The 16717-nt window shown below is 32.8% G+C and overlaps 1 protein-coding gene across 2 annotated transcripts in view; it reads left to right on the top strand.

Moving 5' to 3' along the window:
• l(3)80Fg (dnaJ homolog subfamily C member 16 l(3)80Fg) overlaps positions 1 to 16717 on the top strand; it is a 77085-nt gene that overhangs the window by 38839 nt on the left and 21529 nt on the right. For both annotated transcript variants that reach the window (XM_076503288.1, XM_076503289.1), the window contains 4 exons: positions 931 to 1064; positions 5481 to 6165; positions 14029 to 14197; positions 15580 to 15839. In XM_076503288.1, the coding sequence (XP_076359403.1) occupies positions 931 to 1064; positions 5481 to 6165; positions 14029 to 14197; positions 15580 to 15839 (1248 nt within the window). The remainder of the gene's footprint in view (positions 1 to 930; positions 1065 to 5480; positions 6166 to 14028; positions 14198 to 15579; positions 15840 to 16717) is intronic.

Below are 16717 nucleotides of genomic sequence, written 5' to 3'. Positions count from 1 at the left end.
TTTAGAATTTTTATTTATTTTTTTATATTCCTGCTTAAAATGTTTATATATCCTAGGGATCCCAAGAAATATAAATATTGAATTTTATATTTTATAAATTTATAATGTATACAGATCATGTCTTTGTTGAATACCTAAGTCTAGTGCAATCTATTATCAGTGTCTGTCACCAACTGCAGGCTACAAAGTATTATATTTAATAGGTCATTATTCTTGCCACTATTACCAGCATTGTGTGCTTTGTCTCTATAATAGATGGTGCTGTGTGTAATTACCAACTGCTACTGATTTGAGTATTATATTGTATTCAGTTGTACGGTACTTAAATGGAAAACTAACAATTATTTTATTTTTGTTTTGAATTTAATTGTATATTAACACCCTACATCTTCATTAAGTTTTTATTTCTCTCAAGGAAAGCCTGTATGAACAAAACTTTCAGACAACTGATATTCATAAAGTTGTGGAACTTTATATCAGTTCTTTTTTGATAAATGATGTTTGGTTGCCAGTGTTCACACCACCTGTGGTGTATGTTTGTGCTTACCTTTCTTTCTGAACTCTTCCTTTGAATATGTCATGTGCTGTTCATGAGAGTCATTATGTTATTAAAATAAAAATATTAAGCTCATATGATATTAGTTCAAATCCATTTCACTGAAGTGTTCTTTGTAATTTAACTCATTATTCCATCTCAAACGTAGTTATATTGCACTGGTGTGGTAATGATGTTCTATGTATGCATTTTTCATTATTTTATCAATATTATACAATTAGTTCAAACTGTTAATTCACACATTGAGGACAAGTTTAAAAAAGTTAGGAAATTTTATGAGTGTTAAAAAATAGATAAACTGTGAAATATTATTTGAATATCTTTTAATAAATTATTGTCCATTCTTGTGATTTCATGAATATATTGATTTGCAGAGCATATGAGAACCACATCATTCCAGCAACTGCAATAAGACCTTACCTTGTCATTTTCTATGATAATCTGTGTGCACCTTGTATTCACACAGAACCTATCTGGCAAAAGGTAGCCTCAGAACTGGAACCAATAGGTAGGTTATAAAAGGTATGGTTCTATTAATAAAATTACAAAGGGTATCATTATAAAAAGCTAGGTTTTTTAAAGGTATGATAAGTTCAAACTTATTGTTGTTCCTTGCATTTATGTATATCATAAGACTTGTTTCCAGTTTATGTCATGATAAAACTGTTTGATATGCAAATATAAGTTTTAATAGTAGTGTTATTGATGAAATTTTATATCAAGTACATATTTTGTAATGTGTAAACCATATACTTTCTCCTAACTCTAAAATAATTATGTAATATACTTCATTCACGTTAAATTACCATAAGTATTGTGACAGCTCATTCTTTAACTAATAATGGGTTCACGTCTACTAAATTTTCAAGCACATTCCATTATCTACAGTTGTTTAGAGATAACAAAGATCAAATGCCCAGCTGGAATCAAAATGTAATGAAAAAAAGATGGGATGTATCTTTCCTGAAGGAATGATTATTGGATTCAGTATTGATAGTATGAGTGTGCAAAACATTTCAACCTATGTTTTCCAAATTCACTGTGGGATAATGTTCATAGACAGTGGAAGACCTTTGGATATGTTGATCTAGCATATCAAGTTGGCTGCCCAGGTTAAAAGATTTTTTTATTCATTTACAAATTTTATTTTTTCTACAGCACATTTTAAAAATAAAAGTGTGTTTATTTCATATTTGTCACCCACTACTTTAAATAAAAGTTCAGAACTGTATGAATATATACTATCTTTGGTTAAACTCCTGACTTCTTTGACGTGCTATCTATAATTGTTTCATCACAAAACAAAGATTTTCCAGGTGCCAAGAATATCAAAATTAAGATGAAGAATAGTAAAAAAAATATCTTACCAAGAGAGTTTACTTCTGTTCATCATTTTTAAGTTACAGATGTGTTTGATTCCAGTGTTGAGAATATGGATTTGACCATTTTTTCTCAACTGTTAGGAATGGTTTTGCAATTCTGTGAGATTTTTTTAACAGAATGATGTATGCCACTCTGCACAACTTGATTAGTAATGGTTTCAAACTTCCGAGATAATACCTCACCACATGCAAAATAGCTAGATCACTTATGCATCTCCTTTTAAATATTGCATGCCACTCGCCTTGAGATAAATCCCACCTAAAATTTACATTTAATGTGAACTACATTAGTGCATGATGAAGTAATCATGTGACAGTAGCCTTCCACTAATAGGACAGAACAAAACCTCCTGATACAGTAACTTTCTTTGTAAAATTAATCAGTTACACAAGATTTGCAGATAGTGTATAAAATTTAAATTTCATATAAAGTTTTCTGGCTTTTTATCACTAAAGAAAATAGTTTTTTTTTTATTTTTATCTATCATGGATTATCAAGTGATGGTAACTTCCACTTTGTTCTTTGATAGCAGTGATGTCTTGTTTTTGTGCATTGTACTTGCTGTTTTGGGTTTATTTCCATTGGTTTTATCAGATGGTTTGTCATGTGCCAGGAGTTCTGAACATGGTAACAAACTGCCTCTCTTGGCAAAACAGAATTCTGATCATGGAGTGGTCTTTCCATTCTCAGGTGTTTATATTGGGGTTGTTCTTTGTTAGGCATATTTCTTATGAAAGCTTTCACCATTCTCAACACTAAATTTTCTCTCTTCAGGTTCACAGTTTGTCCTGGGTGATCAGTACTTTCAACCAAAACTATCCTCAGTATTTTCTGTGTTTCTTTGCTCCTATTCATTCCTTATATCCTCACTTTCACAACTATTGCTCCTTGCTGGATCCTGTTGGTAGTGCCTCTTTGCCCTGTGTAGCTATATTTTCCTTGCTTTATTAAATGGCATCCAAGCTCACTCTTTTTCTGCCCCACCCTATGTGTAGGATTTGTCTAGTCCATTGTCATCAGAGTAGTACTTTCTGGTCACAGTCTTTTGTTTTTTAATACTGTTCCTATTTTTTCTTTAACTCTGTTTGTCTATCACTAGAAAGGGTAGTTTTCTTAATTATTGGTTCTTCAGCCTCTTCTTCGTCTGGGACATCCTTTTGTGGCCTACCTCTTTGCCTTTTTCACATGGTTGTTTTAGTTTTTGAGTGGATTTATCAACTGCACTTTGTCTTTCCTTTACTGTCAGGTTTTTCTTCTTCTGTTGTCTCCACTTTGTTTCTATCCTTCTTTCTTTACTGACCCCTTTATCTAATTCACATGCCTGACATGGACTTTGATGTGGTTTTACACATGCTTACAAATGCTGCTTCATTTATGGCTTCATGTTCATTATACATTCTTTCCCTGGAGACATGTTTTTTTCTTCTCCTCATCCTTGATTGCTATCAAATGGATCTAGATACAGTTGATGCTTTCTTGATCTCTTTCATCATACCAACTTATTCCTCTTTCAAGACTTGTTCTTTTATCATTGGACTTTGGCTGCTTAGGGAGGTAATCATTCTATCACATTTTGTCACATCTGATTCCTCAATTGTATTACTCTCTTGCATCTCATATTCACTGACCTTTAGATGAAGACCCTTGAGGCTGGCACAGATGTATCTGTACACATTTGTCTCTTGTCATCATCATCATCTAGCTGTTTTGTCTCTTTGGTGATTAAGGCTTCGTTTAATCACTGTTATTCAATAAAACTATATGCTACCTTTGAGAGGGAGTAAGTATATTTCATTTTTTCCCACCATTTTTCCTTTTATAGGATCCTACCAGGTTACTTGTGTTATCTCCCATGTTTTACTTTATCTCTAAATACACACTAGGCTGGTGTAATGGAAAGTATTTAACCCATCTGACCTAGCTCTACCACTGCCTACTGATGAGATAAAGTGTTCTGCAAGACTACATATGGAATCTTGTGGCACTAAAAATGACTCAGTTACACTATCTAGATCTATTTCATGGAATATCATGGAAAAAACTAGCACCAGGGAAATGACTGCCCACTTCTTTGGCTTTCACTTGCTAGTTTTAGAAATTTGGTTTTTCAGTCACTCATTGCACTGTCTCCAATAAAATAACCTATCTTGCAAATATCTGGTGTATGTCCAGGCACTTCTTTGGTGTTCCAAATGTAAATTCCCTCCTTTCTTCACTGAGGTGACAGACCCTGTGAGGTTCTTTACTTATTACATACAACACAGTATGTATGTGGTGGGAACTAAGGTGGTGGTAGTACTAGCTGTGTAGTGCAACCCAGCCCTCAAACAAATAGTGTGCTCTCCTCCTGTGGGAAGAATTTGTCACCCCCTGTCTCAGTCTGTGCAGTTGAGGTGAAGTAAGGCACATACCATATGGTCTTATTGCACCATAGCCATGCTACATTTCTTGGCTCACCAACCATGTGTGAATGCTTGGCTGATCATGACAAAATTATGCCTTATCTCTGTAACACTAGAGGCTATTTTGCCTTTCCCTCTATTTCCTTTTAGGTGAAGAGTATATCCTGGATGAGATGAGATGCAGTTTCCCATGGGCGTACCCCTATGGAGCCCCTGCCATCAGATGCTACATTTCCTGAGCTTTCCTTTCATGCACCTTATCAAGAGAGTTTATCTAAGCTTAATGTTTACCCAAATCTCAATATCATTTCAGTGCGGCATTCTAAATATTTTATATGAAGTATTGTTTAGGAAGTTAACATTTTCCTTGCTTGAAAATGTATTTCTGATAGATACCTCCTCACACCTTTCCACCCATCCTCCCCACTTCCAATGCACGTTCTTCTTGCTTCTAAAAAATGAAATTATTTGAAGGATAAGTACTAAGGAGGAGTTACTGAGCAAGGAAGTTGTGGTGCTGTTCTTTTGATGGTTGGCTGTTATTGCTTGATGATCTGTTCATACACTAGTGACATTCATGTTAGAAACATTTAATTCAAGGCAAGTCTCATAGGCAGATGCATCAGGAATAGAGCTATGAGAGGTGAGTGTCTATTGAAAATACATTTTCAGATAAGGAAGATGTTATTTTATGCATTTTAGCCTAAACTTCTAAACTGTATCAAAAATAGTAGCTCTAGAATATTTCAAAATACTGCTTTAGTAACAGAACTTAGAACTGCTTTACAAGAATAAGACCCATTTGTTTCACCTGATTTGAAACAATGACTAGTAGCAGTTGTAAGCAAGATAATAAAGGATGTGATTGATTCCAAAGATGGGCTCAATTCCTGTTAAAGTGTTAAATGAGGGACCAAAGAAAACGTAAATACCCCTTTTTAAGTGTATACTGTTTTAGCTCTTTTAGTATAATAATGTCCTGTTATTTGACCATAATAGCAGTTATGTAATTAAATACTATTTAATTTAATCAACGTTGTGGAATATAATTGTTTTGGATTACTTGTACTTAAGTTATGCAGTCTTTTATAATTAATTATGAAGAAAGTGTTTGTTTCTTTTCATTTCTGTTTACATAGGAGTCGGCTTAGCAGCTATTCATGTGCAGAATGAACCAGCCCTTATAAAAAAGATTGGGGTGAACTCGCTGCCATATCTTGTAGGGGTTATTGATGGTAGATTTATTCATTATAAGAATGACCAGCTAAGCTTTCGCAGAATCGTTGAATTTACTCGTAAATTGTTTCCATACAAAACAGTAGTTAATGTAAATGATGACTCCCTTGAGGAATTTTTAAATGGATGGTCTGACAATAAGGTCAGGGCACTTTTCTTCAGTCAAGTGGAACTCCCTCGTCTGCGTTATCTTCTATTGGCCTATCAGTACAATACACGTGCTTTATTTGGGTTTATCAATCTTGGAAGCCCAGGAGTTGATGAGATTTGTAGACGCTATGGAGTAAACAAACAAATGGAATCTTTACTGGTCTTCAGTGAGAATGTCACATCTCCAGTGGCAACTCTTAGCATGAGTGAACTTGCTCCTCAAACAATGCAGGATGTTCTGGAAGCTAACAAATTTCTTCTTCTCCCACGTTTGTCTTCTCAGCAACTTTTTGACCAAATCTGCCCTCCAGAGGCAGCAAAGTCTAGGAAATTGCTATGCGTTATTCTCATCACTCAAAACACTCAAAGCCATGACCCATATCGAGCTGCAATGAGAAATTTTATTCAGTTTAGTACCTACCCAAGAGGAAAAGTTCGGTAAGTTATTCTTATTTCATTTTTTACTACATTATTCACCAGAAATAGAAATAGATAGTGCCTCAGTGCTTGTGCTAAAATGTTTTTGTGCTTACAGCAAGCCATTGTAAGATCTCTCATTCCTGTATGTAGTTATATGAATTGCTCTAGACTATACTCCTTCACCAATATGAGTGTGACATATCCTTTTTGCACAATTTTCCTTTTGAGCACTAAGTGTAAACCAAAATCTCACTCGTTTCCTTGGCAATGCATTGTTTAGATTTGTCATTTTATTAGGATTTCAGTGAAATAAAAATATTTCATTGTTGCATGCAACTTTTGAACTTAAAATAATTTTAATTAAATCTTCTAATAAGAATTACCATCTTGCTTTTATTTAATTAATTTCCTTAAGTAACCGAACTACAAGATTTAGGAGAAATGTTTAAGAGACTATGATATGTCTTCTTTGTAGTAACTATTGCCCATTATTGTTTCCATATCCATACTTTTGTATTAGTTTCAGGCAAACAGTGATAATTAACCTTAGTTTCAAAAACAAATACACAGAATAAGAAAATAAAATGCATATAAAAAAGAAGACAAAAAAGGAAAAAAATTGTTTAAAAATACTACAAATAATAATTTCACTTAATTCAGTTTTGTGTGTCATATTGAACAGAAATTCTAATTTCACCTTTCTGATACCTCCTCTGCAGTAGTAGTTTTAGTTTATTCCAGTGGCAACTGAGATACTTTGGTGGTGAACAAAGGTGCCACTATTATTGATTCTATCATACATTTTTTGTCTCAGACCAAGGACTATGCTTTCTGCTTCTGTAGAGGCTGTCTTGTCTTTGAAAGATTTTGATCAGCTTTTCTCATAACCTGCTTTTTCTACTGGTTCTTCTATGATTAACAAGGATCAGGTAACCACATTTTTGTCTGTAGCTTATGTATGTGACTTTTGTTTTCTCTTACCACGATTGTTAACACTGGTTCATTCTAATATTTTTTTCATTTTCTCTTCCTGATCTGTTTCTGCATTAATGCAAATTATTTTCAATCTTAGATTTGTGCTGACTTCTCAAGAATTTTTCTTTGTTGTTAGGATCTTACCTCTATTTTTCTGGTTCTCTCCTACTCCAAATCTCTTCTTCCAGCTAGGAGATCTTCTTCTTGTACTTAACTCCTGACTCACTCTCAGCATGATTGTATTCAACTTTCTGAGGCTGCACTGTAACCCCCAACAGATTTATTAGAAAAGGTCACATATCCATTCTCCATACTCACTGAATTTTTTCAACAGTTGCTGAATTGTTTCGTTTGTTTGTGTTTGTTTCCAGGATTTTATTGGCTAAGATATCTTACTTTCTGGAGTTAAATCTTTCAATCTGTATTATCAATTTATGACAATGAAGGTAATATTATAATGTGTGTTATAATTTGAACTTTTAGGTTACATAAGTTAAAATTTCTTTGTTTAAAAGGAAACTTTTTAAAACTGCAGTTTTCAAGTTAAGTGATCAACACGCTATGAAGAATCTGAACCGTAGTAACAGTTCACTCATAGCCACATAAACTGGCAATGTACTTAAGTATGTATGCAGTAAATACATGTTTTTGACTTACTTGACATGTGACATCGAAATATGTAGTTGATTTGTCTGGAAAACAGATATAAATTTTCCAAACCTTGACATGTACCATGTCCACCTTCTATACTTGAGATCTACAAAATACGTGTAGTTAGTTTACAGAAGTATACATAGTGGTATAAAAGAATGAGGTTTACACTGTACTCAAACAACGGTTAATTTTAAATTGCCATGCAGTTTTCCTCAGAGTGTGCATGTAACTGCCATTATTATTGTATGCTTGATTGACTATAGCACTTATAGCAGTTTCTTATTTAAATATGCTACAGTTAGAAATGCAGTTAAGTTGTATTTAGGTCTTACTATTATCTTGTAGTTAATTATTTATTGATTATGTTTTTAAAATCATATTTAAATGTTTTACTATTTTTAACTTCTTGTTGCCTATTTTGTGAGAGTGGCATCATTTGCATCTGGAAAGCATTAGTGAAATGAGTCTGTATGTGAGAGTTGTCATATAATAACAGTAAAGTTCTGGGGCTACCAGTTAATGGATCATCATAAGTAATAAGAAACTAAGAATTCGAAAGGGAAATTAAAAATGAGCTGTAAGTGAAACGGTAAAGACATGAAATTATGCATATTTAAAAATCCAAGTTTCAGAATACTTCTATGAAGAGCTAATAGGTGTTCAAATACTTTCATTTTTTAATTTTAAACATTTCATTGCACTGCACATTGATGATAATAACTACAATTAGTGGTGTGGTAGAGAAAACACTTGATATTCATTTAAAAGGCTCTAGTGATTATATAAATGAAATGTAAGATAAATATGATGACAAATATTATTTTTATACTTCATATACAAATTCACCTTTCAGGTCAACTATTCAGAATCCAAGTCCAACTACATTAAGTTATGAATTCTTTTAATAGAACTAGAAGAAAAAATAAAAATATTTTATCACTACAATCTTGTAGAAATGCTCTTGTCAAATTTTAAACAGTTTCATCTGCTACTTTTGTTTTTGAAACAGAATATGATGAAAGTGATTTAGCTATGAGTAAAATTCCTAGTCAGTTCTAATAGGGTTAAACAGGAAGGTATTTATTCTTGAGACATTTGATTTCCTGCTCTAGAACCGTGGGTCTGTACTATTATTTTTGTGTGCTTGTTTCTTTTCGAATTTTGCACAAAGCTACACAAAGGCTATCTGTGCTAGCTGTCCCTAATTTAGCAGTGTAAGACTAGAGGGAAGGCCAGTTAGTCATCACCACCCACTGCCAACTCTTGGGCTACTCTTTTACCAATGAATAGTGGGATTGACCATCACATTATAACATTCCCACGGCTGAAAGGGCGAGCATGTTTGGTGCCACCTGGGATTCAAACCAGCGACCATCAGATTACATGTTAAACGCCATATATAGTGGCCCTATATAAATTGGCTGTAGTGGTGGTAAAAAATTTAACAGGCATAACCACACAATATAATCATGTTGACTAACACTTATAAGTGGATAGAGAAGGGGGAAGTAACTTGGACTCACAGGTGGCAATCTATGAGATGAGAGTTTTTTAAACAACAACATGATCTTGACTCTGACTTGTCGAAAGTAGTCTTGTTGAAATGCTATGAACTTTGCTATGGAAAGTTTACACCAATAGTTCAGAGAGGTCAAACCTAACACTTGAGAAAATACTTCAGTTTGTGGCACTTCTTCAGTGATATATCACAAGGTGGACTGACTATAAAGATAGGACTGATAGATTTATTAACACATGAACAGCTCCACTGACAAGTCACTATTCCTAAAAGAGAAAGCACCAATATTAGTGGACAAGATGACAATATGGCAGAACCATATATAGGAGTCTATAAAGGGAGTATAACTGGCAAGTAAAAGAATAATCAGTCAAAGTCAAAACCAAAGATGTCTAACCAGAAACTGATGCCACCTGCGGTGAGAAAAACGTCATCAGACAAAATAGAGAGTAGATGATGTGCTTGTTATAAAATGGAGCACATTTTGAGTGAGTGCAAATTTGTTATCAACAAGTAACAGCAGAAATATCAGCTGGAACTACTTACAAAGATGGTGCTGACAAGAAACAAGAAAAGCGTGTCACAATTGGTGCTGCAACTGCCAGGAAAAGCAGAATAAAGACAACTCATCAGCTTCACCACAGTAAGGAAATGCTGTAACCATGAATAAACAATGTATTATTAATGATCATCTCAAGTTAGCGAATAGGTCAACAGTGCCATTGGTGATTGGAGTATGTTAAAATGTCAAGATGTGCCAACAAACAACAACATGTCAGTAGGTAAGAACTATGTTTTGGACAAAAAAAAATGAAAATCCAATGAGAGACTGGTGCAGCAATGATAACCAGATTAGTATTTGATGACAAGATAACAGGCAAGGTACAGCTGTGTGTGTGTGATGATTGATATGACAGTGAGAAAGTTTCACACAGCCAGAATAATGATGCCTTGGTGACTGGCAGTATACTAGGCCATAGACGTTTGAAGGAATCAGGAAGAAAAAGAGACTGATTAGGCATCTGCAACCACCACAAGAGCTCAAGAAAATAAAGCAAGCCCCTTTGAACCTTGAAAGGTGACATCCCAAACATAGGTTTATGGGAACTTAAAGAAGCACACAGAAGAAAGACTCTTCTCTGCAAAACTTTAGGACAATAGCTTGGATAAACTCAAACATGAAACTAAGAGGAAGGGGATTTACAAAATACAGAGAACCAGAAAAGGATGCTACACCAGATCTGTTATACTGGAGAAGTTAAACAGATCAAAGTAACAACAGTATCCAGAATAAGTTGATAAAGTCAGTTGATTGTGAGAGGACACCTAAGAGCAAAGAAGATGCAGCCAAAATTGTCAGGAATTTCCATAAGCTGGAGGGTCATTAGGGGTGTGACTAGATTCTGCAGATAATGTGACATCTGCCAGAAGACAATACTGAGAGAAAATGTACCCAAGGTGCCACTGGTGAATATGTCACTCATATAAGAGCTGTTCATCAGAGTAGCTGTGAAGTTCATTTAATCACTTGCACCTGTGTCCAACAAGGGGAACTGATACATGTGACACATTACCCAAAAACCATAACACTGCTGAAGGCAAAGGTGAAGAGAGTAGCAGAAGCCTACTCTTGGAAGTGTTGTGCAGAGTAGGCTTTCCAAAAGAAGTCTGGAGTGACAAATGGACTCATTTCACTTTTGAATTGATCAACACTAGGCCACTCTTTACCACCTCATACTACTTCAGATGTAATGGATTTTGTGAGAGAGTCAGCAGAGTCTGAAATAGCCAAGGAAGATCACATCACTTATTTGCTTACCAAGAAATCCCACAAGTGAGTACAGAATTCTCACTCTTCACATTACAATGTGGAAGAACAGTACAAAATCCAATGCATATTTTGAAAGAACTAAACAGAAGAAGAACAGTCAGAAGGGAGGAACATATAACAGTTCATGTTAGACCTCAGAAATCATCTTGAGGAGACCTATCAACTCTCTTAAGAAAGTTTTTATGTAGCTAAAGACAGTCAGAAGCTCTTCTGTGACAAGAAAGCCAAGGATCAACACATCCTTAGGGCACATCCTTTTTTTTACCCATTGGTATGTGCTTTTCACCATTTTCTGCTCAAATCTATTACACCTTTTCAACATTTGGGCAAAGAGTATATTCCTTACAGAAATAGTACAGTATTTTAGTATAACCCTCTCGTTAGAGGGTCTTCTCATTTGGGTGTCCTTTAAACAGTTCAGTTTTTAAGAATATTTCTACTTTCTCCCTTCACTTATTGACTGTGGGATTGTAGCTATTTATATGAGCATAATTGAAGTATTTTGCTGAAAGCTATAATTTTTCTGTACTAAAAATGTATTTCCAACAGGAATTTTTTCTATTCACACTTCCAACCCTTCCTCCCCACTGTCAACTGGTGCTGTCTCAACTCAAAGTGATAGTTGGGAAGAATAGCAGACAGAGTCATCTGTGTTTTACTACTTTTAATAGAAGTGTGTCACATGATAATTTGCATACAAGAAGCAGTTAGAGAGTATGAATCAAGGAATGTGTAACAGTGAAAGGCATACAGAAAAAGTGTTATAAATAGAAAATAACACTAAGCAAGAATATATGAGTGGAAATAAATAACTGTCAGAAACAGGTTTTCAGTACAAGGATATTATGACTTCCAGTTATTTGCCTTTTATTATTGTTACTGATACACCAGATTGTCTCTGCAGGGTTCTGTTCTATTATTATTATTAAAGGGCAACTCTTGTGCACAAATTCTGTCACTAATGTTTACAAATGTAAATAATGCCATCTTGTTTAGATACTTTCACAATACAAAATGCAACAAGTTTAACATGTGACAATCATCAGACCTTTCAAATATGCATCTTAAAACAAAAATAATACATAATTAATTGAGATATAAACATAAAACCTAAATGCAATATGACTATCTAGCAAACTAATCCATATAAGGTGAGAAACACTTGCCAAGCACTACATATCCTTCAAGAAAACAACGAACTGAACTTATCTATCCCGCAGTACAGAACCATACATTTCTTCAGATATTAAGTAAATAATGAGAAACTTGATCGTTTTGTTGGCTATAAGTCTGTCATACCTTAAAGTGTTGTTTAATATCACCTTTGACTTTGCAAGTTGCCATGGTAGATTTTAAGCTTTGACAACATTTGCAACATTTCAGGTAGGGAGAAATTCTTGGGAAGTTTCCAGATGGTAATGTTTGTACATTTGACTGTCTCAACTATCAGTGTCTATTAGCTACTTACAGTTTGGTTACATGCATAAGAGCTCTTAAAAGTTTGGATTATAACAATGAGTTGATGATGTGACAGCTAAAAACTGGTTTTAATTGCTGTTTTAGATGTAATCTTTCTAAAATAAAGAATTTAAACTGAAATAATATGAAACTTTAAATTATATTGTACTTGACAATAATAATTTTGTTAAAATAAATTTATAGTAATGTGATTTAATTGAATATTAAATGTGAGTCAGTAACAATCACAGAAGGGGTTAACAAGGTTCACAAATAGCATTGCTGCTATAGAGTGAAAGTAACTGCATAAAAATTAATTTATTAAAAACATGATGAAGTCGAAAAGACATTACACATTTCTGTATTCTACGCTACCATACTAAAAAGTAAAAGCTAAAATTTGATTATGACTTATGTAATAAATATATGAATAATTTGCTTACATTTAGTGCCATCTAGAAATAAACACATCAAAAATGTTATCACATACAAAGTTAAAAGGAAAGAATAAAACTGATCACATGAACTGCTGCCACATGTTTAAGGTTTGTCAACAAGAGTAGGTAATGTATTGAAATGTAACATTCTCAGTGAGTTGTAAGTTAAATAATTTTCTTATTTATATAAAAGACAAAGTAGAAAAAGTTGATAAGTGTAGCCTGATAAGTTTTGCATTTGTTTACATTTGTTTCTCCATTTAGTATCTGGGTGTTTTCTGTGGTTATGTTCTGTGTTTTTTATTTGCAGTGTTCAAAAATGTGTGAAGGTGTTTTTTTTTTGTTCTTTGAATCTAGTTTCCATTTTCTGCTTGTTTCTCCAGTATAGAAGTTGTGTTAGTTGTTGCATTGTATTATATGAATTATGTTGGTGTTATGTTTGTCAGTGTAGTTTTTACATAATATGGACTTTAGTTTTGTACCTGGTTTTTGAATAAATTTGGTGTTTACTGGAATGGTGTGTTTTGTTATAAGTTTTTTTTTTCCAGATGTTGGTTATTTTTTCACATGTGGTGTGTGGCAATATAAAGTTTTGTAGTTTGTTATATCTTGGGACTTGTTGTTTGTTATTGGTCTAGGTGTGAAATCTAAAGTAGTTGGTCTTGGAATGTTAAACATGTATTGAATAATCAAATGCTGAAAGAAGAAAGAAACTCATCTACTTCAAATATAAGTGTAAACATTTTATTTTCACTGAGATTCATGTACTTGTTTGTTGATTTTATTTCTAGCTCTATGAATGCTCATGTGTACATCGCTATAAAGTGAGATGCTATTTAGATGAGTAGACAGTTATATTCTAGTTCAGTTTATTCAGTCTTTGAAGACAACTGTATTGTCTTGCCTCTTACTATTCTTCATGATACTTCATTAAAGATCTTTCTTTTTTCTCATGTCAGTAGGTATTTCTGATACATATAAACTCAAGCAAGGTGTTAATTTCACAGGTTTATGTTTGTTTTCAAAGAAAAGCAGGAGGAATTTGTAAATGCCTTGTCAACAGGAGAAGGAGCTCCAAAGGAACCAGATCTTCACGTTGTAATATTGTGGCGACAAGAATTTGACAAAGTTCGCTACCAGTGGTTAGATGCTAAATGGTCTATAAAACCAGACGCTGTAAGTTCATTGTGTCTAATTTATATTTTTATGAAAATTGGTGCAGTAGATGATGCTGGTTCTAATTAATTTAGAATATGAAAACTGTGCTTATCAGAAAGGTATGTGTTAATTGATCTAAGGTATGGAAACTATGTTTGTTTTTTAGAAATATATACTAACTGATTTTTTTTATAAATTATTTAATTATGGGCCAAAATATACTGGACTAGTAAATTCTGTTTTGTAACCACATAGATATATTTAACTTTGAAGCTGTTCTACACTTCAGGGTATAAGCTGATGTGGACCTGTGATAAATATAAGTATTTTTTAACATTTGTAAAAAACATAATTTTCAGCAATGACTCATTTACAAGTTGTTTCGTGTAAATAAGGATTGACATTTAGCATAATACAGATCAAACCTGTAAAATGCAGGCAAATGTTTTAAGAATTTTATTTTTAATTGAGGTGTTCATTATAATTAAATCAAAGAGCCTGATTACTGTCTTTGATAATAATAATATTAAAATGGGAAGGAATAAAGATGATTAATATTTTCTATTGGAGCATAGCTCAGTATGTAGACCAGAACAGAACCATATTCATAGATTGTGAAATTAAGTTTGAGATCATAAAATAAATAATAAGAATTGTTATATTCTCATAACAGAATTGGTTCTTAGTGTATAAGAACTCTAAAGTATAATTTGTTTTATGGTTTAAATGTTAAATATTCAATACAAAGTCTTTTAAGAAGCTAATTTGTTTCAGTTATCCAGTCTTATGTCCCTTCATTATAAAATTATTTGTCTTCCTGTAGGTTATCAGTATTTTAAAAGCCTTTGCTTTGAAAGCTTAAAATTATTACTGGTTTTCTTCATTGTTCAAACAGTCTAATAAATCTGTATAACTGGAGTTTTAATAGGGGCATGTTAACTTAAGAAAGTTATCAGTCTTTATTTATATTAATGAAGTAAGTTATTGTTTACCTTATTAGATATAAAAATAACATTTTCTTACAGTATTCAACACTGAAAAATTACCCATGTACTTGTGTTAATGAAAAACAGAATTATCATGAATTCCAATGCACAAAAGTGAACAATTTTTGAAAATGTTTTTTTTACAGAAGTTCACATTTTTGATAAATTTGAAATTATGCTTCCCATGTTAGAAACATAATAATCAATTAGCTTATTTTGGAGAAAATATTTTTAGCTGCAGTTAACTAGAAGCTTCCAAACACTTTTTACTGTATAAGATATTTATAATTTAAAACTCTTATTATTTAATAAAGATTGGAAGAAGTGATGTTTGTTGTATTTGATTTTTCTTGTGTAACATTTTTTTAAAAATATTGTGCTGATAAATGAAAAACTTTTATATGAAAATTACAGATGAATAATACAAAGAAGAAATTAGAAGAAAACTTAGAAAAGTTGATACAAACAACAGAGGGTTTACCCTATCATGCTAAAGTTGCTATTCTATCTGATGAACAAGCAAGGGGACTCTTTAGTCGCATTGTAAACAGGTTTATCATCATGGGTGATTTACTACGTGACAACATCAGTCGTCAAGAAGTCCTTCCAGCCATCTCTATTGTCTTGTCTGTTGCATTTGTTATCATTGTGGGCTATGTCATGTCTTATCTTGTGTGAGTATGACCATATCTTTTTAGAAATATGTCATTAATAAGTATTTTTCAAACACTTTATTATATTGTTTCTTGAATATCCATTCAGTATTAAGCTATTTTGGGTGATATTTTTGTGTGTTTTGATATTATTTAGGCTAATTTTCAGTAAAAAAATATTGTTTCTAGATTTTCTCTTCAAGATTATACCATATTATTATCACAAAATTTCAAAATGATGATTCATCCATTAAACAGCTATTGGTTGATTGATCTGCACAATTGATCAGTAGTTTGATCTTGGTGTAGTGCATATTCTAGTTACTTCGAAAATGAGCAGTCAGACAGATTATTCCTGTATGTTATAGGGTTAACATTTTTTAAATATTGAATAACTCAGTTTTTGTAGTTTTGTCTTTCTTTTTCCATTATTTTTTCTATATATATATATATATCTGTGTTTGTCTTAATGAAATGCAAATTTTTTTTTACTGTTCTTGTAACATACAGATTTTCTCTTCTGCAAGTATCAATATTTTGATACAGGTATTTTCATATAAATTTAGTAGTTTTTTAACTCCATGCAAAATAAAACTTTTCTTGAATATAAAATGAAACATTTAAAAATATAAATTACATGTATTTGGTAAAATGGTGTTCTCAGGTTATGCTGATTTCCAAATCAAACTTAACTCGACATTTATAGTTGTTACTCAACTGCAAAGGTTTTTTCCTTCACCAATTTAAGCATTGGTCTGTTTTTTTTTCTCTCTTGCTCCAGTCTTTTACACCCCCTCATTTGTCATTGTTAATAATTATCTCATTCCATCTACATCAGTGCATTCTCTATCCTAGTGTTGCATATAAGCACATTCTCTATCCTCATGTTGCATGTAAGC

The sequence above is a fragment of the Tachypleus tridentatus genome, chromosome 6 (assembly GCF_004210375.1).
Source record: "Tachypleus tridentatus isolate NWPU-2018 chromosome 6, ASM421037v1, whole genome shotgun sequence".
Lineage (NCBI taxonomy): Eukaryota > Metazoa > Arthropoda > Merostomata > Xiphosura > Limulidae > Tachypleus > Tachypleus tridentatus.
This window is presented reverse-complemented; position numbering and strand designations above follow the sequence as displayed.